This window comes from Carex rostrata, chromosome 5 (genome assembly GCF_964058835.1).
Source record: "Carex rostrata chromosome 5, lpCarRost1.2, whole genome shotgun sequence".
Taxonomy (NCBI): domain Eukaryota; kingdom Viridiplantae; phylum Streptophyta; class Magnoliopsida; order Poales; family Cyperaceae; genus Carex; species Carex rostrata.
This window is the reverse complement of record NC_135922.1, coordinates 4,155,031-4,182,803: the sequence shown is the minus strand read 5'-3', so window position 1 is coordinate 4,182,803 and position 27,773 is coordinate 4,155,031. Positions and strand designations below refer to the sequence as shown.

General features: G+C 34.0%; 3 protein-coding genes and 1 pseudogene across 10 annotated transcripts in view; 3 read left to right on the top strand and 1 right to left on the bottom strand.

Moving 5' to 3' along the window:
• The window catches only part of LOC144554684 (putative disease resistance protein RGA4), a 58,373-nt gene that overhangs the window by 12,538 nt on the left and 18,062 nt on the right, over positions 1-27,773 (top strand). Inside the window, exon 3 of one of the 4 annotated variants that reach the window (XM_078302999.1) lies at positions 16,999-17,028. The exons of the other annotated variants lie outside the window; for them this stretch is intronic. Within the exon in view, the coding sequence (XP_078159125.1) occupies positions 16,999-17,028 (30 nt within the window). The remainder of the gene's footprint in view (positions 1-16,998; positions 17,029-27,773) is intronic. 4 annotated transcript variants of the gene reach the window in all.
• Positions 2,519-5,265, bottom strand: LOC144554660 (putative receptor-like protein kinase At5g59700 pseudogene; annotated as a pseudogene).
• LOC144554377 (putative disease resistance protein RGA3) lies at positions 14,351-16,259 on the top strand (the record flags this gene model as incomplete). Its single annotated transcript, XM_078302699.1, has 2 exons — positions 14,351-14,744; positions 14,970-16,259. Coding segments are annotated over exons 1-2 (1,647 nt in total), but the record flags the coding sequence as incomplete, so codon positions are not given.
• Positions 21,080-27,773, top strand: part of LOC144554683 (putative disease resistance protein RGA1) — a 62,617-nt gene continuing 55,923 nt past the window's right edge. Inside the window, exons 1-4 of one of the 5 annotated variants that reach the window (XR_013511706.1) lie at positions 21,080-21,551; positions 23,379-26,084; positions 26,368-27,105; positions 27,280-27,331. Coding sequence is in view for 2 of the 5 variants with exons in the window: in XM_078302996.1 (XP_078159122.1) it covers positions 21,192-21,551 (360 nt within the window). In the remaining 3 variants the exon portion in view is untranslated. Of the gene's footprint in view, positions 21,552-23,378; positions 26,085-26,367; positions 27,106-27,271; positions 27,745-27,773 lie in introns of those variants that run through there. The other 4 variants (XR_013511704.1, XR_013511705.1, XM_078302996.1 and 1 more) reach the window with 4 other exon arrangements.

Genomic DNA, 27,773 nt, shown 5'->3' with positions numbered 1-27,773 from the left:
GATACGTAGTTTGTGTATGTAATGTATATCATCATATTTTAGTGTCATTAATGTTCCTAATATTACCTACTCTGCCAAATAACCTCAACCATTAATTTTGTAAGAGTGCATAAATTATTGTGCAATACTTATGTAGACAAATCGAGTGTTACACATAAAAATCTTCTAACATAGTATTGTTTATGTTTGGTTCTGTATTTAATCAATTTAGGCCACATTTATATTTTTAATATCACGAAAACTAACTAACAAATGTCCTCTGCAAATTAAGAAGGAATTTATGCAAAATAATAAGAATTTGGGGTAGCACTAAAGGCTTTAGGTACTCTTAATTAATTTAATACTATACTAAAGGGAAATACAAATAATTATGATTTTGAAAATCAAATTCTAAATCAGATAACATGTATTGTTACCTAATATGTTTACTTTCATAAGTGATTGCAGCATGCAAGGCGGTCTTCGCTTTAGTTTGGGCCTTGGGCTCTGCCAGCAAGCTTCAACATAACAAATTAATGCCCTGTTAAACTCTATATATCTTTCTTTAGTTTGAGCCTTCGGCGGTTCGGCCTTGGGCTTTCGGAAATTCTAATTCTATATCAAATAACATGCATTGTTACAAAACATAATTTTTTTTTTATCTTCAAAAGCCCGTAGTTAAAAGCCTTGTTAATTAATTACCAACATCCTCGTTTACTTGATGCTCGTTTACAAAACATAATTTTTTTTATCTTCAAAAGCCCGTAGTTAAGCATCTTTCTGTTGGTATACCTTTACAGATAGTCAATTTTATTCTTACAGGTACTCTTCCATTCTTGCAGTAAATCCTCCTACAGTGAAAAAGTAAAAAATATGGTTGCTGTCACTATTATCTTGTCGTCACTTCATACGCCACTCTCCAATATATATACTTTTTTGAAATAAAGTGATCTCTATGATCACCGTTTCCAATACCAAGTAATAAAGTGACCACTATGTTACTTTATTTTATTTTAAATAATAAAGTGATCTCTAACATTGGTCATCTATGGCCCATTAATGATATTTTGTCGGCACTTCATCAGACTCTTGTATTTTGTAAAATTTATAATTTTTCAATCATTTTGAGCTAAGAGATGTATTTTATATCAAAATTCATCGTATATACGTAGAACCTAACCATGAATTTTACTTTATGGAATTTGCCTCCTATTTTGTGGTCTTGTACCAAATTAAAATATGGTTGATATTTTAATTGGCCAATTTGTCAATTAAATGGCATCTTTCCCCAAATTAATTAAATCTCAACTTTTTAGGGTACAATAGTGCTAAAAAAAATTTTTAGCTCACTCACAACATTGTATGAACCTATTGGGTCACACACAAGAACAATGTTAAAATCAAATTTAAATCCATATATTAATTTTTGACAAATGTATTAGATATATAAAATATTTGACTTTAGTACAAGTGGGAGATTTTTAGAAGAGGAGGGTTCAAATGCACCCAAATTTTTGTGCACCCAAATGCACCCTATTTTTCAAATCATTTTTCTCCGTTTTCAAAGTCCGAATAGTCAATCCGAACTGGTAGATGCGATTTATATATTAAGATGTGCTTGGAGACCAAATTTTACATTTTTTGGAAGTTTTTTACTATTTTATTAAGTCACTTTGAAAATCACTGATTTTACATTTTCTGGACCATTGGATCAGCGATTTTTTAAAGTGGCTTAATAAATAGTAAACAAATTCCAAAAAATGTAAAATTTGGTCTCCAAGCACATCTTAATATATATATCACATCTAACGGTTCGAATTGACTATTCGGACTTTGAAAACGGAGAAAAAGGATAGGGTGCATTTGGGTGCACAAAAATTTGGGTGCATTTGAACCCTTCTCTTTTTAGAAATACACTAACATGCCATAATATTTTGAACCTAAATAATAATTAATTTAAAGAATTAAATATGGATCAATTCTTATTGAGCTGTATCAATAATGGGCCCGAAATTTCTGCTCATAATCTGATTTGATTCGGTTCATTGTATCTAGATAAGAACTGAAAAGGCTCAACTAAAATGGTGCAAATGAATAGATACAACCAAACTGATGTATGTTGTTTATAAATATTCTTTGGCAGTTTCATTTTTCGGTTAATCTCACTAATCAGAATTCATATATATTCAAAAACTGTGGGAGAGAAAGGGAAACATAATGGGCTGTCTACTCGCTACTAGCATATCGATCAATAGTTGTTTGTCAACCTATTCGTGTGGATACTAATAGAGACCCAATTAATGTTGCTAGTATGTATATCCGACATGGAGAAAGAAGAGAAGAGGTTGACTGCTCCTACGACTAAACAAAAATATCTGCTTCGTATATAGTGATAAACTCTACTTATCTCGAAATTAATTTTATACATGAAATTTGGATTTCGGGTAGTGAACAAATCAAGATCTAAATCAAATTGTTGCACATAAAACCTACCCGAGTTCTCTACATTAATAGATCCAAATAATTTTGGAAAAACTAATTTCAAGTGACATTTCAAGTCATATAACATTACATAATATAAACAACCACAATATGGAAACATTATCATACATAATACACTTGATTGACTTAATCTAAACAGACAATTTCTTTTGATTTAGATAAGAAAAAAAACTTGAGAGCTACTTTGCTTCTTTAATCTTAAAATTTAAGGAGGGAGAAGAAAAAAAAATCATCTGCCTTCACCTGAGATTAATTGAGAGAAGACATTACTATTTGTTATATCTGAGCGGCTCTCACCTGAAGTTGCAGTTCCATGGCTGACTACACTTGAAGGCATCCTTCTGACAAACGGGACCAATGGAAAGTGTGCCTCAGAAGTGCCGCTATCCTCGTACGGCTCACGTCTCACCTCCATCTCTTGAAGCTGTAAGCAATACTCCAAATTCCATAAAACATCTCCAATTGCAGGTCGATCCATTCCGTATTCTTGCAAACACTTCTCAACTATCTCCCCAAACTTCCTAAGCGAATTCTCTTTTATCTCTCCAACAAGCCTTGGATCAATTATTTTTTCTAATTGGCCTCGACGTAGCCACATCAACGCCCATTCAGCCAAATTTATTTCCTCCCTTGCCAGGGATTGATCTATTACAGGTCTTGCACACAGCACCTCCAATAGCATCACACCAAAGGAATACACATCCGACTTGTCAGTTAGCTTTTGGGTCTTGAAGTATTCTGGGTCAAAGTATCCAAATGTACCTTTGACAGCAGTGCTGACATGAGTCTCGCCTATAGAGGCACCCAACTTTGAAAGACCAAAATCTGATACCTTTGCCAAATAACCCTCCCCTAAAAGGATGTTGGTTGATTTTACATCCCGATGTATGATGGTTTGGGAGTAGCTGGTATGGAGGTAGTGCAAGCCTTTGGCTGCATCAATGCAAATTTCTAGCCTTTGCTTCCATGACAGAGATGACGATTCATTGCCATATAAATAATTTCTCAGTGGACCCTTCTCCATGTATTCATACACGAGAATCATCTCTGAGCCCTCATCGCAGTACCCTATGAGCGATACAAGGTGGCGGTGACGAATTTGAGATAGAACTTCAATCTCGGTCTGGAATTCAGGAAAACCTTGTTGGGATCGGGATGAGGCCCGTTTCACCGCAACTTCAACTCCATTGCTTAGTACACCCTTGTAGACCTTTCCAAACCCACCTACTCCAATTAAGTTTTTTTCGTCAAAGTTGTCTGTCGCCATTTTAATTTGAGCAAAGGAGATGAGCAATCCCAGATCAACTCTAGGTGATGCACCAATGGTTGTTGCGCCAGCCGATTTGCTGGAATTATCAATTGAATTGACACCTCCGGTCATAGGAGACAACAATAGGTGCGACTCCTTCACATCTGGTGTATGCTTTTGGTGTCGTTTCTTAATTGAGACAACAACAATACATGACAATGTTAAGGCTATGACAATGACACCACCAATAGTGGTTCCTAGAATCACAGCTAGATAATTTTTTTTGCCTGGTGAAAGATTATTTACTTTCAAAATCTCCAATCCGTTAAGGAGAGCATTTTTTTTTTTACTACCTATCCTATCCATACTAATGCTCACATTTATGTTTTTTTTTTTTTGTGCACTCGTAACATGTACAATAAAATCAATATAGAATGGCTCCTGTGGATAGGTGGTATAGTTAGATATTTTCAGGTTATTAATAAGAGCTGAATAATTCATGATATAGACTATGAAAATAAGGTCTTCGTCCAGACTATTGGTCTCTGATATAATATCACAGAAATGTAATCGGATAAGATATTGATACCCTGAGTCTACTCTGAAACTCCATGTGATGTTGATGTTAAAATCAGGATTGGAGACAAACTCATCATCAGAGACGTTCATTGTTCGTGCCGTTTTATAAACGGTCGGTGGGGCTATCTCCTCTGACCTCCCTTGTGAAGGAACATAGTGTGGGCTCGTAGACACTGATGTTTTATTAGAGCCATCAGCACTATAGATGTATGGGTCATCAGTAACCCAAGTTCGCCACAGTGTATCATTGTCTGGGGTGATCATGGGGCCTGGCATGTTTACCCGATACATGGTTTCCAGCGCCTGCTTGACTAAGTCCCCACTTATTGTGGCGTCGCCGATGGGTGTTGGTGATGAGCGGTTAAGCTTCTATAGCACTAACAAAAGCAATTGATTTACTCTGAGGAATGAACTGGACTTCCATGTTGCTAGAATCTGTCCAAAGAAAGAACTCCTTGATTGTGGGTGAAGTTGTATCAGAGACATTGAAATTGTCGAGCAATATGTAGTTCAGAGCATGTACACTGAACCTGGCAGTTGACAATTCATAAGATGGAGCTGAAAAGGGGAGAAAGTGGAGGCGGAGCACATTAAAAGCATTGAGGTCCATATTAAATTTGTAGGTGAAAATAGAGTAAGATGCGCGAGCAGTGGAATAGAGAGATCCTGTAAAGGTATTGTTTGGATTTGAAAGGGAGACAGTGTTTTCACTAGATATGAGGTTTGAACCATCATCGGCTTTGAAAGTGCGAGGAGGGGAGTCATTGGAGAGATTAATGGACCTTGTGGCACCGCAGTTTATGTAGTAAAAGGTGTTTGGTGTGAAAGAAGTAGCAGTAGCAGTAGAGAGAAGGGAGAGCAGAAAGGAAAGGAGAAGAGGTGTTCGACGAAATGCCACCATTGGAGATAGATTTGGTTGGTATGTGCGCGTGTGGAAAAATAAGGGGCTAATTGAGGTGGAGAGCAGCCTGTGGTGTGTAAAGTAATTCATGAACTATAAATAATATGCTCTGTTTTTCTTAGCACGCACTAATTGAGTGGGAATATTGATTGATTGACGCACTAAGTGGGGAATTTCCAGGGGGGACACGGATTTCGTGGGGGGACACGGATTTCCTGAGCCCACACACTTTATGAGGGTAAGAAATTTCTTTGGCGCTTCAGAATATATTCGTTGCAAAATTAAAAGAAAGCTTCCAAAATGGAGCCAACTAGCGCTAGATGGTTATTTATTTTCAAAATACTCCCCCGGCCCCAATATGAGGATAAGAAATTTCCTTGGCACCTTACATGACATTTTACATGGCGCACACACTTTGTGAGGGTATAAAATTTCCTTCGCCCTTCACATGAATCGTGATGGAATCGGCCGAATTGGATCGGAAACATGGACTATTTTGCCAAAAACTTGTTTTATACTAAAAATAATAAAAAAAATAATAAAAAAGTAATTTGTCAACAACTTATGTTGAGACAAATGATTACAATCAAATAATCCATTAATACAATATAATACACACTTTTCAAAATTTATATTTAAATATAGTTATGCATTCTCGCAAAAGATAACTTAGTGCAGTGATAAGTTGTTTGGTGGACAATAATGACCGGAATAAAAACATTTGAGCATTTTGGCCAATGGTATGACCGGAATAAAAATGTTTCGGTCAAAATTTGACTGGAATGGGACCGTTTCGGTTGAAATTGGATGAAAAATTCATATACCATTGAACTCGGCCTGATATCGATTGGTACAGCCCGATTTCGGTCTGAAATGGCTGATTTTTCCTTCTATGATATTTTCCTTGTCTTTTATAATGATTTGCAGTTTTACAATATACTAACACTATTACCCATATTCAACCTTTTTTATTAAGTAAAATTTAATTCAGATTTAAATACCAAGAAAATTAACATGAACTACATGGTAATCTCCATTATGTAATTTGCTATCTTGCCATTATTAGATATTTGATGCAAAACCACAGGGGCTTGTGTTAAGTTGTCTCTTGCATTTTTGACTTACATCTGAAAATTGCGGAACACATATTTTTGTCAATCAAGGAAGTAGCAGTGAACACGGTGATATTATATAGATTTTTGTCAACTTTTTAGGCTAAACATTTACCTTCAGGATAACTGATTCGCTATTTCATCTAGGAAGCAGGGGTAATAAAATGTATGCAATAATTGATAATTCTATTTGCTGTGTATATATATATATATATATATATATATTCATAATGTCCTTAATGATTGGTTGTATGCTGGTAAATGTACGTAGGCAAGTGATGTGGTAGAAGGACTACTCGCCGTATCTGAAGAGCTTTGAAGGCCCTGCCCTAGTGGACTGTAAGGCCAATAAATTCCTTTTTCTTTTATTTTATTTCCAAAAGTGGATTTTATAATGTTGAAGGCTGGTTTCTGATGTGTTCTTCATACTAGATATTAGTGAATATTGATTGCTTCAAACCATAGAAATTGAATTCACAAAAATGGACGCTCAAGTTTAAATAATAACAATCCTGATTGGTGTTAGAAGTAAATCTAAATAAAGGAATAAATTTGTAAACATGTTCTGTTGGAAATAAAGGGATTGAGCTTTCAGAAATCAGAATTAGTGGTCATGAGAAATTAATACTATAACTCTGTTCCTGAACCAGACTTCTTCTTTTTCTTGTACTAGTGTATTGAAATCTTTTTTGTTGTTTAATTCCTGCTGTTTTAATGCGATATGCAGAAGACTTCTGCATACTGCATATGCAGTATGCGGTCACATCTGTGGATTTTAATGTAGACTTATATATGGGGCTTTTAGTAGTATTTTCAATTCATACAACAGCCCATTCATACAATTTCATAACTATTTGTAATTTTCAAATTTGAGCAGCTCATTTATATTTCATAAAGATCAAGCCCAGCAGTGAGTATTTTCAAGTTTTCAACAGAAGCAGCCCATAATGATAAAGCACAGCGCTCATATAGATATTGATGTTCAACAGCAGCAGCCCAACACTTTGATTTACAAAATATATGAAGATTCAACCGACTTCTCTTCTCTCTGTTCGCGTGCGCACGTGTCGTCCGGATGAGTGGGTTTCTGTTAAAACTGGATACCCGATCCGTATTTTTATTGGATGCGGATTTGAAATTTTATGATAATAAATAAATTTGCATGTGTTCCAATCCGCATACAGTACTGCATAATATTTAATTATATTTGCATGTGTTCAAATCCGCATACAGTAGCACATAGTAAAAAATTATGCGGTTGTGGACTGAATATATGTATATGTGGCTGTCTATATGGCTGCATAGATCGTATTTGATAACACTGATTTTGGGTGTGAATCCCTAGGTCTTTCTTTCTTTCCTGCCTAGTTGTGCACAAATAATTTTATTTCCTGCTTTTCTCCCTTCTCTTTCTCTCTCTTTCTTTTCTCCTTCTAAGAATGAAATAATGGTACTGAAATGGCTTTCCATGTTTTCTTGCCTTTCTATATGGCAAAATTGTGGCTGTGTAATGAATACTCAGAGTCTTTCTTCTGTCTCTATCTCTTGACAGGAGTTTCTTGTTGTGTTCTGTTTTTGCTCTGTTTTTTCATTTGGGGAAAACTCTCTGTTACAAGCATTTAAAAAGTGGAAAGGGAATTGCGCTCATGTCTATGTTTCTCCCTTGCTGTTTTAATATCCAACAATAAATAAATAAAAATAAATAGCAAGTACAAATGATAATTATTGATGCTTGGGTGGGGGTGGGGGTGACAATCTCAGCCTACAAATGATAATTATAAAGCCCATGGGCTTTCATTTGAAAATATAGTCTCAAGTACTCGAAAATCAACTCGGGTTATTAACATCAGAGTAGCCTTTGATTTTAGAATATCTTAACACATGAAAGGTCTAAAGCGCTAAAAGTAGTACCACTTGATGCATGGAGCCATGGACATTGAAATAAGAATAGTCCTTAATTAAAGAGTGGTTGCACAGCATATATCGTTTCTTCCTTTAAACACATTTGACACATCAATATGTCGTTGGGAAGCTGATCGACAGCATCTCTTTTAATTTTAAGATTGTCCAGGGGTACCATTGGAAAGTTCCGAACATCGTAATTGCCAATAACATGGGTACCATTGAGTCTGCTAACAGATAATCGCTCTTGAATAAATAATTTCTCGGGATCCTCATGTCAGTAACTCAATTGCACCCAATGTCAATTGAAGAGTCCTACCATCTGGAACAAATTAAAATTAATTATTTGATCCGACCATATTTTTTACGTTTTTGGATTTTCAAAGTCCAAATGATCAATCCAAACTGTTAGATGTGATATTTATATTAAAATGTGCTTGGAGACCAAATTTTACATTTTTGGAATTTTTTTCACTATTTATTAAGCCACTTTGAAAATCGTTGATCCAACAATAACTTCTCGTTTTACTATTTTGTTAAGCCACCATTGGATCAATGATTTTCAAAGTGACTTAATAAATATAAAAAAATTCAGGAAAATATAAAATTTGATCTCGGAGCACATTTTAATATACAGATCACATCTAATGATTTGGATTGACTTTTTGAACTTTGAAAATTGAAAAACGACTTAGTTTCATAGGACCTCAGAAACAATCGATTTGATATTAGCCAACCTCTCTCTCTCTCTATATATATATATATATATAGAGAGAGAGAGAGAAAGAGAGAGAGAGAGACTTGCTAAGCTCAAAACATTTGTTCCTAGCATCCGAAACAAACAATTTGGTTTTCTGATTTAAGTCCAAACCGCTGAACCGAACAATTAGATGTTTAATCTCTATTAAAATGTGCTTGGAGACTAAATTTTATATTTTTTAATATTTTGTTACGACTTATTAAAATGGTTTAAAAATCACTGTTTATATATATATATATATTATCTTGTCGTCACTTCATATGTCACGCTCCAACATATATATGGAAATAATTCTGTTGTTATTCCTTGTAAATAACAGTAACCTGTTTTTTTGATCCCATCCATTAGTCTTTGTTGATATTCATACATAAAAAAGAGTTAGAGTCAGAAATCCCAGATCTATTTCCCCAATACATATACTTTTTTTAAAATAAAGTGATCTCTATGACCACCGCTTCCACTACAAAGTTACAAAGCAATATATAAACTAAAGTGATCTTTATGACCACCGCTTGCACTACCAAGTAATATATATGTTTAAAGAATAAAGAGATCACTAGCAGTAGTCATCTTTGGCCCACGCATGAAATCTTGTCGCGCGGCCAACGCAACTGTACATACAATAAATTATTACTTAAAAATAATATTTTCATTAATTAAAACTAAAGTGGGAATTAAATCTATAGAAAAATAACAGTTACGTACATTAGTCACTCCACCAATAATTTGTTTTTCTACCTTCTCTCTCTTTGAATCGTTTCATATCAGCACAATTTAAGAGCAGAGAAGAGACTACAGAAATCAGATTTACCACCGGTTAAAATTGGCATTTACCACCTGTTCTTGTACCGCTCCTAATAGGACGGTTGCTGAAAATTAAATATAGATATTTTACAACTGGTTAAAAACCGTTGTTATAAATATTTTAAACACCGTTTTTTATTAAATAACCAGTGTAACACATTGTTTTTACACCAGTTTTTTATTAAATAACCGGTGTTAAAACTACTTTTAACTGATTTGTATTAAAACAGACTTTATTCTTCGATTTTGTACATGAGCAATCACCTGACTGTATGAGTGATCAAGCTATGCTGGAAAGATACACGCTGGTAAAACCCATGATAGTTAATTGTATGGCATTTAAGAAGTGTGTTCCTTTTCAGACCATTGCAATTTTCACGAAAAAATCACGAAACAATAAATTTAGAGCAGTCAATAATATAACATAATTTTAATTTATGAAGAGAATTAAAATGTATTTGTATTTGAAAAATAGGGGATGTAAATAAAAGTAATTTTGACTCAGGTTTGTCCCATCTTTCCACATTAGTATCCGGCCTAGACCGTTTAATCAGTGTTGAGATTCGTACAAGAATAAATATTATAAACGATCTGGTAAATATAAACGGACAAGCAAATCTCGACGCATATCGAACTTCATTTGGTGAAAATTTGGTCTAATATTCATTGAACTCCTTTGCTTGATCCTTTCCTCAAAATAGCACTCCTTTTGTCAACCCATAGCATACAAATGAAGCCTGGAAATGCAACCTATCTAATTGTTCTTCAATAAATGTGCAGCTGAATTGATACTAAAATATTGCATATGCAGAAATGTTATTTCCAAATTTGAGCATGACTTTTCCAATGCACTAGGTTCCAAATACAATATCAAGTACATAATGAGAAATTATTATCAATTTATCATTGCAGTGTTATGCTATCCTATGCAAAATTTCTTGATGCCACCACAAAATAGAATAGCTCCATTTAATATACTTGGGTAAATTATATCTGGGTCCAACATAAAGAACATAATCAATTGAAGAACCCAGCATATATATAGAAGAAATAGGATTTGATACGACCATAATTTTTACTTTTTCAGGTTTGTAAAAGCAATGTATAACAATTATCTTCTCGTCACTTTATGTGTCACTCTCGAATAAATATACTTTATTAAAATAAAGTTATATTCTTGTCACTTTATTTTATAAAAATGATAAAGAGTTCACTGAGGCTAGTCATCTTTGGCCCACACATGATATATTCCTTACCCATATCTTTTAGAATGATACGCAACTTTACAATAAACTATTACTTAAATTTTTTTAATTAAATCAAATTAAATTGAGAATTAAATTTATAAATAAATAACAGCTATATGTCGAAAAATAGAAAGAACGAAATTCTTTATCAATACTCTTCCTAATTTTTATCCTCCACCTGACTAATAAAAATGTTAAAAAACAAAAATACGAAGACAGACTATACTATGTAAGTTTGTATGTAAATGGCTGGTAGTTGGAAATTTGCTCATATCAAACTTGTGCTCAAAGTAAACTTGATCTGGAATAAGCCGCATAACTTTTGTGGGTATAGAGGTTCTCTGTGTTGAGAAAATGATTGATACAATGCCGAAGCTAGTGATGAAATAAAATTATGAAATTTGGTAATCTTGCTATACACTAATTCTACATAACATTTGACCAAAAGAGATTGTTATAATTTTACATGACTCTTTCCACATGATATATGACCCAAATATTATTACTTTAATTATTTATTCATATTGTAAAATTTTAAAGATAAACTTTGGTGCTTTGATGTGATAGTATTACGGCTATAGTCAATTTAATTAACTTAATATGTTTCTTTAATTAATTTTTTATTTTGTATTTGATACATAAACCAACGAGTCAACCATTTCATTCTACTAACAAGTGGATTAAGAATTTTAATTGTTCAGTTGCAAGTTTGAAGCTCATCAAGTAATTATAACATTTTACTCAAAAAATTATGTGCATTATCTATTTGAGATTAATTATTTTTTTAATATGTGATTTTACAATAAGAAAAAGGTTTTGAACAAACTTTTTTTAAATCATGCATAATTAGGACTTTTGATTGAGCTTAAAAAATGTTTTAATTTATTTTTGAAAATAATACAAGTATCATTAATAAGTCATAAAATTGTTCTCACTAATAAGTCATAAATAGAAAAATTTATCTCATTTTCACTGGAAAATGTGGAACCATAGTTAATTTTTTTGTGTTAATGAAATGACAAATTTTATTACGTAATTTATGAAATAACAAAATTTATTAGTACAATATTTATTTTAAATCTCTATTCGATTTAATTTATGTAACATATAATATTATAATAAAAGAATTGTTTTCAACAAAAATAAAACCATAACTCTTGCATGCTTTGATTCAAAAAAAATTTTCTATACAGTAATATCAAACAATTGTAATTTAAAATAAATTTAGTTATCTTGAATTTTTGTAAAAATTTCACTTCTTTTTACTTATTCAAAAAAGAAAAAACTAATATGATTTATATGATGGTCAGTTTTCTCCATCACCTTATTTTTGTTTTGAGAAATTATTACTTTAATAGATATTTTTTTTGTAATTTGTATATTGGACTTTGCGGCTTAACTACTATGTCAGTATAACTCAAGTGGAATACCATAATTACTCGTCACAAAACAAAACCACTTAATACATCATCCTTTCACTAATCTTGTGAAACATTTGAGGTAAAACTAATCACCTCCACACTGTCTCCATCTGAATCCCTCTTATCCTCACCGATCTATTCTTTTATATTTCATAATGTTTACATTTTTCATGATTGATCATTCCATCTTGTATATTTGTATTTGAGTCTTCAATTAATAACTCATCTTATAAATTAACAACTAACTGTTTTTGGTCAACTATATAAAAAATTGAACAAGCAAATGTGCATTGGCACAGTAATTAAATTTATATTTATATATATGATCCAGTATGTATTAAGCAATTGTCAAGTATATTTAAAAAAAAAAAAAAATCTGAAAACTAGTTCAAGTTGATTGATACTAGGCTAAAACTGAAGAATTTGAAAAAAAAAAAATGCAAACTTTCGAGCGAATATTTCTTGAGGTTCTCTGGTATAATTCAAGTTCGTAGAGGTTTTTGGTAACTATCAGTTTCAGTTTTAAAAAATAATTATAAATTGAAAAGGAGTTGTCATATTTACATTCGCTTAAATCGAAACTTCCAAAAACTTAGGCTATTTACAAATTACAAAACAAGATCGGTTATTTACAAAGAACCGATCCTGATACTATCAGGATCGGTTCTTTGTAAATAACCGATCCTGGTAGTGTCAGGATCGGTTTTTTGTAAATAACCGATCATGATAGTGTCAGGATCGGTTTTTTGTAAATAACTGATCTTTTTTTTTTTTTTTTTTTTTGTAAAAGTGCAGAACCAACATTTTGTGAATTCAAATAAGCATTAGGATCAGTTATTTTAAAATAACTGACTTTGCTTCATTAATTTACATGATTTTTAAAAATATATGGAAATTTAGGTGGTGGGATGTCGGCTTTAACTTTGTCTGTTGTCTCTGATCAGAATCTTTTAATATGAAATTAATTAAACATTGATTAGTTCAAGGATTAATCATTTATTAATTAATCTTTTGCCCGTTCGTCTTGGTCTTTGGTCAACATTGGAGACTGCAGTCTGTTGCGTTGTATTATTTAAATTAATAATCCATGCTGTTAAGCTGGTTAAAGTATGAAAGATGAAAAGCAGGGAAGTATTTTTGTTCGGTTGTTATATGCATAGTAGGAATTATCGGTATCGGGATCGGAATCGGTCCCGGCCGATATTGATCAGAAAATCAAATTTTTTGACCAGAAGCTTGTTTTACACTAAAAAATAGAAAAAAAATTGATAAAAAATTAATTTGTCAATAATTTATGTTTAGATAAATGATTACAATCAAATAATTCACTAATACAATATAATACAAGCATTAAAACTATAAACACACTCTTTCACTGCCAGAAACTATGTCGTACTAGCTGGATCACTTCATCGTCGTTTGTATTATAATAAAAATGGGGATATTGTTATCCGGAACAAAAAAAAAAAGACATTGTAGAACCAAATGAAAAATTATTAACATCTTTAATCACGGGTTCAAATTTCTCTATTTCAACATAGTTGATACCTGATACTCTATTTAATCTATGAATGTGACGAGTTTTCAGCATGTGCATAGTTTATACTCTATTTAATCAATCACGGGTTCAAGTTTTCAGACGAATAATGACCAGAATCGGACCAAAATAACAGAAATAGGACGAATAATAGAAAATCTGTGAGTATCGGTTCAGTATCAGATCGGTGTCGGCCGATACCGATACGTATCGGTATCGGCCGATAATTCCTACTATGGTTATATGTTAGGAATCTTTGTAAGTAAATTAATCTTAACAAAATTAGTTTAGGTAACTCCCTAGCTTCTTCTCTAGAATACGAAAACCTAACACCCACTGTTCCCCAACTCACCAATAATTAGTTTTTCTACCCAGCATTGCAAATTTCAGATCGATGGGTCTAGGCGGAGCGATTACCAACCTTCTCTCTTTGGGCACCAAATTGCTGCCTGCTGTCAATGCATATGCACAAGCTCCGAGTTCCTCCTCTCCTCCAGTAGGTCAAAACCACCAAATTGAGGCTGAATTGAAGAAATTGATGAGGATGTTGGAGCGGATCAAGGCCACGTTGTATGATGCAGAGCAAAGGGAGATCACAGACTCGTCAGTCAAGCTCTGGCTGAAAGAGCTCAAGAGTGTTGCGTATGATGCAGAGGATGTGCTGGGTGAGTACCACTATGAAGTCTTACGAGCACAAGTTGAGGCAAGAGATGCTTCTGCACCAGATTCTCGGAAAAGGAAGCTAATTCAGGTAACTTATTTAAATACTTTTTACCCAGTAGTTTTACTATCAGGTTCAGGTAGAGCCATATAGAACAAGGTACCAGCTGGAAATGTGGCGTGCCATAGGATATGTCAATAGTCCATAAAAACACATTAGAAACTGCAAATATGTAGCACAGACCTGTACAATATAAATATTTTTATCTGGGTAAATTGGCAGTCAAACACTCTCAAGGTAATTTTGACTTTCTAGGTCCCATCTGGCATGCTCGATCAAATTCAGCAAATAAGAAGCAGCTTTGATGAGATTTCGAAGGATCGAACAGCACTTCAACTATCAGAGGGAGATGGGCCCATGCGTTGCAACAAAGAATTGCAAATAGCTCAAACTAGCCACCTTGTAGTTCAGTTGGATATCTTTGGTCGAGAGAGTGAAAAGGAGAAATTGATTGATTTGTTGTCCTCTGAATGTGATGGTGTTTCGGTAGTGACAATTGTTGGCATGGGGGGAATTGGTAAAACAACAGTTGCTCAACTTGCATGTAATGATCAAAGAATCCGACAAAGGTTCGATAAATTTGTGTGGATATGTGTATCAGAGGATTTTAATGTTGAAAGACTCACCATGGAATCATTTCAGTCTATTTTAGGAAATACAAATAAGTGCCACCTCACAAATTTGAGTTATATGCAAGGGGAAATTCAGAGGGAGATAAGTGGGAAAAGGGTGCTTTTGGTCCTTGATGATGTATGGAATGAGAACAAAGATCTTTGGGCTTTATTTCGGGTTCCTTTTATGTCAGCAGCATTTGCAAAAATCCTAGTTACTACAAGGAACGATCATGTCGGGCAAATAATGCAAACAGAGACAACATTGAACCTTGGCTATTTGTCAGCTGAACAGTGTTGGCTATTGTTCGAACATTATGCTTTCAGTGGAGTAAAACAAAATAAGGACCCAAAGTTGGTAGAAATTGGGAAGCAAATCATGAAGAAATGCGGATTGTTGCCTCTAGCTGTGAAGTCAATTGCTAGCCTTTTGAGACATGAGGGTGAAGAAGAGAATTGGAGAGATATATTAGAAAGTGAGCTATGGGAGTGTGATGCTAGCACTGAGATATTTCCATCTCTTCAAATAAGCTATACACGCCTTCCCACATACTTGAAGTCCTGTTTTATCTATTGTTCCATGTTTCCTAAAGATTACAAGTACGATGTAGAAGAGTTGGTGAAATTATGGATATCCCAGGGTTTTATTGTGTCTAAAGGTAACAAGACAGCAGAAAAGATTGGCTTTGAATATGCACTACAGCTGTGTCAGAGGTCCCTTTTTGAAAGAGCAGACAGTAATGAGGGGAAAATGGTAACATTTAAGTTGCATGATATAGTTCATGATTTAGCACGAGTTAATTCGGAAAATAGTTGCTATTCAATTGAATCTGGTAAGGTCCTGATTTTTCCTAATGTACTATACCATTTGTATATAGCTGATCTTGAGAATCTAATAGGTCCTATTTGCTCTGGCAAGGTCACTGATCTGCGCACACTCATTATAGATCATCGTTTTAAAATCTTAAACAGTACTGTTGATCTTTCAATGGCACCAAAATTAAGAGCTCTAAATATATTTGGATCTAGCCTTGGCTACAAAATCTCTTCCAGTATTGTTGATAGTGAATTAGAATTTCTTTCTTCCATTGGTAATTTGAAACATCTTCGTTATCTTTCACTTGATTCTCTGTCCTTTGAAACACTTCCTGAGTGCATATGCTCCCTTTACAGCTTGCAAAATTTAACTCTTGGGCGTAATCCTAATCTCAAAGAGTTGCCAACAAAAATAGGAAATCTAATGAGCCTAGAAGAGCTAATAATTCGTGGTTGTTGGGATTTCGCTGTGTTGCCTGAGTCCCTTTGTGAACTCAAGGGCTTGAGAAAACTCAATATTCTTGAAGGCAAGCTTGAAGTGCTTCCTAGTGACATTTGGTGCCTTACAAATCTTCAAACTCTGAAAATTATTGATACTCGTCTGAGTTACTTACCACCTAGTGGGAGCAAATTTGTAGGAATTCAATCACTAAAGGTACAGCTCAAATGTGAGACAATAGGATGGTTAAAGGATATTCCCGATTTGGGAGGTGCTCTTTGTATATATAATTTGAATCGTGTTTCCAATTTAATGGATGTCCAATGTGCTAACCTTGTGAGTATGTGTAACTTGAAGGACTTGATACTATGCTGGATGTCTATATCAGGACCATCGGCTCATTATTGTGGCAAAGAAGGTAGTGTATTAGAGTTGATCATTAAACGTGGTAAGAGATTAGTTATTGAAGATAAAAGTTGTTTTCCGGTGATGGCTAGTCTCCAGCCTCACCCTAGTCTGAGAAAGCTAAAAATAGATGGTTATGGTGGTAATACATTTCCAGAATGGATTGGCAGCCTATGCAAACTAAAGTATTTGAATATTACTTTTTGTGATAGTTTGCAATTCTTGAAAGCAGAGTCGCTGCCATTAGCACTTGAAAACTTGGCAATTTTTGGATGCAATCAGCTAGTATCTATATCGGGAATGGAAAAGCTGAAATCCTTGGTCAAATTTTGCATTGATAATTGTGGGAAGCTGTGCTCAATTTTGGGACCATCTCTTGAAATGTCAATGAGTGCACAGGAGGGTTCACATGGGAACTCATCGTTGGGGTTGACAAACCTTGGCGATGAGTGGCATCCTGTAGAACCTTGTAAAGTTGAGGTTTATAGGTGTGGAGGGTTAGAGCAGTGGTGCTTGCAACATGGAATAGAATGCAAAGTAAGTCCTAGGCTCCTAGTTCCTATTATTCTATAACAATTATCCTAATCTGTTAAAATACTAAAAAAATAAAACATTTCAATTAAGAATTTAAAATGGTCAAGATTCCTCAATCTCAGTAAATTTTTTATTTTTTTTTTAAATTCTTGACAGGGGCCGGATTCCACTTTCCATATATATTGTAAGGATTTTCATTCACTAAGATTTCTTTATTTAAATTTTCAACACTTTTAGAAACTCCTAAAAATACTGATTGCATCTCTCGCTATCAGTGTTTCAAAATGCATATTTAAATATATAGTTCAATTTTACAGTTTTTATTTTGTATTTTTGTAATTTTAACAAAGAATATAGTATGATAAAGTGTCTATTCATCAGAAGGACTAGTGATTATTCTCTCATTGATTGCAGTCCTGTGAAGACGGTCCCATCGGCAATGGTATATAGTTTAAGGGAATGGTGCTCTTGCAATAAAGCATTACTGCATTATCTACAAGGTTCTTTCTATTATTTAATTTGCTATCTTGCCATTAGATATTTCATACAATTACCTCAACTACTATTTGCAAAGAGGGGCTGGTGTTTCTCTCTTGGATTTTTGACTTGAATCTGAAAATTAATGCGGATCACAGATTTGAGGCTCAACATTTACATTTAGGAGATCTGATTCCCCATTTCTTCTAGGAAGGGAGGGTAATGAAATGTATGTAATAATTGTGAATTCCATTTGCTTGTTGTGATAAAATTTCTCATATTGTCCTTAATGATTAATTGTATGCTGGTAAATGTAGGCAAGTGATGTGATACTGGTAGACCTTCTACAGAAAGATGACTCGCCGTATTTGAAGAGCTTGGCAGGCCCTGCCCTGGTGGACTGTAAGACTAATAAATTCCTTTTTCTTTTATTTTATTTCCAAAAGTTGCTTTAATTGTGTTGACAGTCCTTATAGGTTCGTTCAATACATCATGTCTAGTTCATACTATATACTAAGGAATATTGATTACTTCAAAAATCAAAACATAGAAACTGGAATTCACAAAAATTGAGGCACAAAGTTAAATTCTAACAATACTGATTGGTGTCAGAGGTAAATTTAAATAAATTAATAAGTAATTTTTTTAGTTGAAATTGATTGGATTGAGCTTTCCAAAATCAAAGTTAGGTCATGATATAATACTATGTTTCTGTTCCCGAACCAGATTTCTTCTTTTTGTTGTACGAATATATTGAATTTTTTCCTGTTGCTTAATCCCTTTATTTTTTGTTTCAATACACTATGTCTCTTTTTCTCTATTTTTTTCTTTAAAAAAAAAAAAAACTCAGTGTGCATTGAATTGAAGTCTTCCTGCACACAAAAATTAATTTTCCGTTTTCCTCTCCTCCACCTCTAATTTTATCCTTCTCAGAATGAAAAATGGTACTGAAATAGGACATTAGTTGTGTAAGAATTCCTTTAATTCCACTAGTAGTCAAAATCGATCTCAAATGAATCAGCTTTAATTGATATATCAGTTTTTTTTTTTTTTGTATCCATCCATCTATGTTCATTTTGTACAACTTATTTGATTTATGGCAAATCTCAATCAATTTCAGGTTAGCAACTATTGACACCTACAACAACTGTTACAATGGTTCCTGATGACAAGGACGAATGCCGATATGCCGATATTTTTTTGATTTTTGCGGATTCACAACCAATTTCAAGTTTATTCTTTAAAATAGTGCTCCAATGATCCAACAATATATAGTTTGAATTTGAATTAATTGAATTGTATTCGTTATTCTTTGATTTTGTACATGAAGAATCACCTGACTGTACGAGTGATAAAACTATTCTGGAAATTAGATGCATTCTGGTAAAACCCATGATATTTAGTTGTTTTGCATTTAAAAAGGGTGTTCTTTTTCAGACCATTTGTAATTTTCACAAAGAAATCACGAAACAATAAAATAGAGCAGTCAATAAATATAGTATAATTTTAATTTTATGAAGAGCATTAAAAATCATAGAAGGAAAACTCGGCCGTACTGGACCGGAATCAGTCGATCTTGATCGGAATCAGCCGATCTAGATCGGAATCTGGCTGTACCGATCCAATTTCAGGTCGAGTTACATGGTATATGAGCCGACATTAAAGCACTCCTGTCAGGCCCGGTTAAAGAGTTTGAGCCGGGCTGGCTACTGGGCTCCAAATCTGGTTACTTTGGGCCTTCTAGCGTACCAATACAATATAATGAAGGGCCTGAGATAGTAGTCATAGTAATAACAATCAAGTCAAAGGCTATATCTTCAGTAAATCTAAGTGACTTGAAACAATTGATACTTTCAAGATCATTATGCATTGAAATAATTGTCAGAGTGTATTTAGCTTCATGCAGCGGACAAATCATATACAGAGTTGTTTTAACTCTATTGTATGTGTGCTGCATGAAGAAGAAAGTGCTTTGTCAATATCTTTGCCAAATAGCATATGACTGCAGTTTTCTAGTACAAATAATCAGTAGCTTAATATGAAATTCTTAAACATTATACTATCATGTTAAAAAAAGAAGAACTGATAACCCTGTCCTCTATATTTCTCAACTTTTATTTTTTAATCAGGCAAATTAGATTGGAAATGCAACCTAATTGTTGTTCAATAACTATGCAACTAAATTGAGACTGAAATATTGCATATGCAGTAATGTCATATCTGAATATGAAACATGACTTTTTCATTGCACTAGGTTCCAAATAGAATATATATCTCGTACATAATGAGGATTATTATGAGTTTATCATTGCAGTGTTATGTTATCCAAAGCAAAAAAATATGATGCCATCAAAAATTGAACAGCTCTATTTAATGTACTTGGGAAATAACGCTGAAATAATAATTTGGGTCTAACATTATTTACATGGGTGGTTTGGCAGTGGTAAATAATATCTGGGTGTAACTTAGAGAACATAATCAATTGAAGAGCTAGCCCAGCATATGGAATAAAAATGATTTGATCCGACCATAATTTTTACTTCTTCATTTTTGTAAAAGCAATGTACGTATAACAATTATCTTCTCCTGACTTTATGTGTCACTCTCCAATAATAATATACTTTTTTTGAAATAAAGTGATCTCTCTCATCAACGCTTCCATTACAAAGTAATAAAGTTATCTCAATGTCACTTCATTTTTTCAAAAGAATAAAGAGATCACTAACATTAGTCCTTTTTGGCCCACACATTATATATTGTCGGTACCTTACATGATATATTCCTTACCCATATCTTTTAGAATGATACACAACTCTCCAATAAACTATTACTTAAATAAAAAATTAATTAAAACTAAAATGAGAATTAAGTCTAATAGAAAGGTTAAAAAATTTATATGTCGAAATTCTTTATCATGACTCTTATTAATTTTATCCAACGCCTGTCTAATAAAAAGGTTAAAAAAACAAAAATATGAAGACAGACACCTTTCTTATAAAATAATATAAAAATGCATATCTTTATGGAGTTAATTTCCAGTCTTCTCCGAGTCTCCCACTTCCCAAATAACTTTCCATAGTTATCAATACAAGGTAACACTTCATAGTTTTTCTACCTTCCTTCTTTGCATCGTTTCATATCAACACAATAGAAGAGAAGAGAAAAGAAGATAAGAGACTTTGCAATTTTAGATAGATGGGTCTCGGCGGAGTGATTTCCAACCTTCTTTCTTTGGGTGCCAAATTGCTTCCTGCTGTCGTCGCATCTGCAGAAGCTCCTTCTTCTTCGTCGTCTCCTCCAGTAGATCAAAACCACCAAATTGAGGCTGAATTGAAGAAATTGATGAGCATGCTAGAGCGGATCAAGGCCACGCTGTATGATGCAGAGCAGAGGGAGATCACAGACTCGTCTGTCAAGCTCTGGTTGAAGGAGCTCAAGGGTGTTGCGTATCGTGCAGAGGATGTACTGGGTGAGTACCACTATGAAGTCTTACGGGCGCAAGTTGAGGCAAGAGATGCTTCTCCACCAGGTTCTCGTAAAAGGAAGCTAATTCAGGTAACTAATTTATTTTCTTGTGCAACGGTTATATGTGATAGGTTTTGAGTTGATGAATGATGAGTCAGGGTCAGTATGATAAGATAAATCTCTTAGCGAACTAAAACGCATAATTTCAAGTGAGTAGGGTGAAAATGCACCATTGATTTTGTGTCCCAACCATGCCCCACATCTCTATCTTTATTTTCAAATTTCAAACAGTTGATCCGAGCCACTCAACATGATATTCATATTAAAATGTACTTAGAGACCAAATTTTATGTATTTTTGAAAATTATTTACTCTTTGTTTAGATAGGTTCAAAGTCACCATTTTTGGATGGCTCAGAAGCAATGATTTTGTAACTATCTAAAAAACTAGTAAATAAATTAATATGGAGATGTTATTGAGTAGTTTAGATTGACTGTTTCAACTTTAAACATAATAATAGAGATGTGGAGTATAGTTGAGGTAGAAAATCAATGGTATATTTTAATTCTACTCATTTGAAATATAACTTTTATTTGTATTATCACTATGATCAGGTCCAGGTAGAGCTAGACATATGCGCCCATAGAAAATACTGCATTTTTTATTAATATAAAAATATATAAAAAACAAATTTCAGCAAATCTTGTTCCATAGAAAGTACGCCATGGTTTATGGCGGAGGAATAAAAAAAGGGGATGCGGTACGCTGGAATCGGCCGAAAAAAGATAAGAAAATGGGACGCCTTAGAATATAACTTCTGGCAGAGAAGGGTTTAAAAAAAAAAACAGATGCAAATGTTTTTTTTTTCTATTTTTTTATTGGAAAAATAGATTTTTCTTTGATTGGAAGTTATTCATGTATAATTTTCTGGGTAAACAAAGAATTTCCACGAATAATCAACCACGTTAGTTTTAATGGCTGAAAAGTATCACAGATCATAAATGCAAGCTAATTATTTTGATAGTCCTATTAATATAATTTCTCTGTGTATGACACTTTAGAACTACAATGAAACTTTTTCTCAAAGAATCTTCATCCTAATTGCAAATTAGTTGCTAATGTAGAATATTACCAATTTTCCTAACTTGTGTAATTAACAATTTTGCTGAGATTGGCATATCAAAATTTACAATTGCTAATCTAGTAGGGTTAAAATGAGCCAATTTTTTCATGGCTCAATCATGCCTCGTATCCTTATCTCTGTTTTCAAATCCCAAATTGTCATTCTGAGCTACTCAATATAATCTTCATAGTAAAATGTTAATGGAGACCAAATTTTATTTTTTTAAAATGTTTTTACTATTTTTTAATAGGTACAAAATCACTGTTTTTAAGAAGATTATGCACCATCCAAAATAGTGATTTTGTAGCTATCTATATAATTAGTAAACAAATTCTAAAAATTATAAATTTTGGTCCTCAAACACATTTTAATAGTGAGATCATGTTGAGTGGTTTAGAGTGACTATTTGGACTTTGAAATTAGAGATAAAGAAGATGTGAGGTATGATTGGAGCACAAAAACAATGAGGTATCGTAACCTTACTCTTGCTATTCACAATGATGTAAAAAATGAATTACAAAGATATAAAAATATATATTACAAAACAATGAGCTCTGGCTTCGCTGCCACAGGGCACAGGGCTGACATATACTATATATAAATTGTTATTTTTGTAATTTGATTTTTTTTATTTTTTATTAAAAAAATCGGTAGAAAAATATGATGAGCCCATATATATCACTTTGCAAATTCCAAGCATATAGTGAAGGCATGTACTATATAACTAGTATTATTTGTAAATGAACATTATAATAGGTCATATATACACTCTCAAGGTAGTTATAACTTTTCAGGTTCCATACAATATGCTCGATGAAATTCAGAAAATAAGGAGCATATTTGATGAGATTGCTAAAGATCGGATAGCACTACAACTGTCAGAGGGAGATGGGCCCAAGCGTTGCAACAACGGATTGGATATAGCTCAAACTAGCCACTTTGAAGTAGAGTCAAATATCTTTGGGCGAGAGAGTGACAAGGAGAAGCTCATTGATTTGTTGTCCTCTGAATGTGATGGGGTTTCAGTGGTGGCAATTGTTGGCATGGGGGGTGTTGGCAAAACAACCCTTGCACGACTTGCCTATAATGATCATAGAATCCGACAAAGATTTGACAAATTTGGGTGGATATGTGTATCAGAGGGTTTCAATGTTAAAAGGCTCACCAAAGAATCATTGGAGTCTATTACAGGCAAGGAGTGTGGTCTTACAAATTTTAGTGCTTTGCAAGAGAAAATTCGTAAGAAGATAAGTGGGAAAAGGATACTTTTGGTCCTTGATGATGTCTGGAATGAGAACGATAATCTTTGGGATTTATTTCGTGCTCCTTTTATGTCAGCAGCATTTGCAAAAATCCTAGTTACTACAAGGAACAATCTTGTTGTGAGAATCATGCAAATAGAGACAAGATTCAACCTTGGCTGTCTGTCACCTGAACAGAGTTGGCAATTGTTCGAAAATTATGCATTTGGTGGAGTGGAACAGAATAAGGGCCCAAAGTTGATAGAAATTGGGAAGCAAATCGTGAACAAGTGTGGAATGTTGCCCCTGGCTGTGAAATCCATTGCTAGCCTTTTGAGGCATGAGACCGAAGAAGCGAGTTGGAGAGATGTCTTAGAAAGTGAATTATGGCAGTCTGATGCTAGCAATAAGATATTTTCACCTATTCAAATAAGCTATACGCGGCTTCCCACATACCTAAAGCCTTGTTTTCTATATTGTTCCATGTTTCCTAAAGGCTACAAGTACAGCGCAGGAGATTTGGTGAAATTATGGATGTACCAGGGTTTTATTGAGTCTAAAGGAAACAAGACTGCAGAAGAGATTGGTTTTGAATATGCACAGCAGCTTTACCAAAGGTCCTTGTTTGAAAGAGAAGGCAGATATGAGGGGAATGATTTTATTTGCCAGGATTTTAAGTTGCATGATATAGTTCATGATCTAGCACGACTTAATTCAGAAAATGGTTGCTATTCTATTGAGGTTAGTAAGGTCCCAATTTTACCTAATGTACTACACCATTTGTATATAGCTTGCTCTGTGAACCTAATAGATCCTATTCCCTCTGACAAGTTCACTGCTTTGCGCACCCTCATTACAAGCTCTTCTGTGAAAAACTTTTTTTGTGCTTTTGACCTTTTGGCACCAAAATTAAGAGCTCTAGAAATATGTGGCTCGCGTGATTGTGAATTACAATCTCTTTCCTCCATTGGTAATTTGAAACATCTTCGTTATCTTTCACTTAGTTATCTATTCCTTGAAACACTACCTGAATGCATATGCACCCTTTACAGCTTGCAAAATCTAACTCTTAGGAATAGTGATATCAAAGAGTTGCCTACAAAAATAGGAAATCTAATTAGCCTGGAAGAGCTGATAATTAAGGATTGTGCTGAGTTTACAGACTTCATGGTGTTGCCCGAGTCCCTTTGTCAACTCAAGGCCTTGAAGAGACTAATTATTAGTGGATCCTTTTTAATTAAGGAGTTACCAAACAACATAGGAAATCTAGTTAGCTTAGAAGAGCTCCAAATTGAAAAATATATTGGCCGAGTGTTGCCTGAGTCCCTTACTCAATTAAAGGCCTTGAGGAAATTCTCTCTTAATTTTGCCCCCTTTCTTAAAGAGCTTCCTAGTGACATGGGGAACCTCACAAATATTCAAACTATGGAAATCTGGGATTCTTGTATCAGTTATTTACCACCCAGCTTGATCAAATTTGTAAGAATTCAAACACTAGAGGTGAATCTAGCCTGCAAGACAATAGGATGGTTAAAGGATTTTTCAGATTTGGGTGGAACTCTTTGTCTACGTGGATTGAAAAATATTCCCAATTTAAAGGATATCCAATGTGCTAACCTTGTGAGTATGTGCAACTTGAAGCACTTGATACTAAAATGGGATGAAGGTTATGTTGGGAACATAGATGGTAGTGCATCTGTGCTGAACATCAAAAGTGGTCAGAACACATATTTTGAAGAACAATGTTTTTCGGCGATGGTTAGTCTGCAGCCTCACCCTAATCTTAGCAAGCTAGAAATTTGGGGTTACAGTGGCATTGCATTTCCAGAATGGATTGGCAGCTTATGCAAACTAAAGTTTTTGAGTATTTCCTTCTGTAGTAGTTTGCAATCCTTAAAAGCAGACTCGCTACCATTAGAACTTGAAGAGTTGAAAATTATTTCATGCCATCAGCTAGAATCTATGCCTGCAATACAAAAGCTGAAATCCTTGGTAAAACTTTCCATCGAAAATTGTGGGAACCTTTGCTCGTTTATGGAACCTTCTCTTGAATTGATAATGTGTACGTTGGATGGTTCATATGGGAGGTCATTGTTGGGGTTGACAAATCTTGCTTCACTGAGAAGTTTGAAGATTTTTAACTGTTTGGAATTGCATGTATTGGAGGATGAGCTACCCCCTGTAGAATCTTGCAAAGTTGAGGTTTTCAATTGCCCGGGATTAATGGAGTGGTGCTGTCAACATAGAATAATCTACATGGTACTTTCTAATTCCTATAATTCTATTATTTTGTTGTTAGATAATTGATGTTGAGTTCTATCAAACCATTCAACTCTGGAATAACATTTTTTGGTAGTCATGTCATATGATGTTGTTACATACAAGCTGTTGTAAATGCAATCTGTTTATCCTATAAATTGAACTGGGTTGTACAAACAACAGTACATACACCTCGGATTAAATTTGTATGATCTGGTGCCAACCAGGGTCACCTCAATTTGTTGTGTTAATCCAAATTTAATCCATTCAAATCTTAATTTAGGACCCATCTAATTACGAAGAATATGAACACGACCTATTTGATAATGAAGAATATGAAGAGGGCCTATTCGATAACGAAGAATATGAAGGGGGCCTATTTGATAACGAAGAATATGAAGAGGGCCTATTTGGTAACGAAGAATATGAAGAGGGCCTATTTGGTAACGAAGAATATGAAGAAGGCCTATTTGGTAACGAAGAATATGAAGAGGACCTATTTGGTAACAAAGAATATGAAGAGGACCTATTTGGTAACGAAGAATATGAAGAGGGCCTATTTGGTAACAAAGAATATGAAGAGGGCCTATTTGATAACGAAGAATATGAAGAGGCTCTATTTGATAACGAAGAATATGAAGAGGGCCTATTTGATAACGAAGAATATGAAGGGGGCCTATTTGATAACGAAGAATATGAAGAGGGCCCATTTGATAACGAAGAATAGGGCCTATTTGATAACGAAGAATATGAAGAGGACCTATTTGGTAACAAAGAATATGAAGAGGGCCTATTTGATAACGAAGAATATGAAGAGGGCCTATTTGATAACAAAGAATATGAAGAGGGCCTATTTGATAACGAAGAATATGAAGAGGGCCTATTTGATAACAAAGAATATGAAGAGGACCTATTTGGTAACGAAGAATATGAAGAGGACCTATTTGATAACGAAGAATATGAAGAGGACATAATTGAAACCGAAGAATATGACGAGGATTTGTCTTAAACCAGTTACAAGGTACGTCCTAGTTCCTATTGTTTTATAATATTGTTGTTAGATATTTGATGAGTGCCATCATCTACTTTCTAAGCTTTATTTCTTTTACTTGAATACAAAACTAAAATCAGATCTATTTCTTTCCACACAAATCATTCAACTAATCAGGAATTACATTTTTTGTTAGGGGATCAGGCTTGCGAAGGTTGTATCTATTTGGATTTGTTTAATATTCGTGCCGATGACGGTAAGTGCTGCCTCACCTGATATTTTCCTTGCCCATGTTTCTTAGAATGATATGCAGTTTTATAATATTTAATTTTTGTATAGCCCTCATTTAGTGGCTAAACTGCCATTGCTTTTGTGCCTTGCCATGAAACAATGATGCCAATCTGGTACCTGTCAATTAAACTTCTGGTAGTATTATATTCAGGACACTGGTAGTATTAAATTTTCTGAGGTAACACAATCCGTGAGGTTGGATCTGAAACATCCGACCCGAATCCAAGTAAACTCGGCACAGATTAAATTTCACGGGGCCCCTTCAATCTTCGTGCAAATAATCTTCGTTGCCCATGTAGTTGTAAGAAGTAGTGGCGGTCTAAATTTGGATTGATGTATTTGCTATAGACATGTAAACAAGTTGTGTAATCATTAGTTGGGTGTAAGAAATATTATTAAGAATTTTC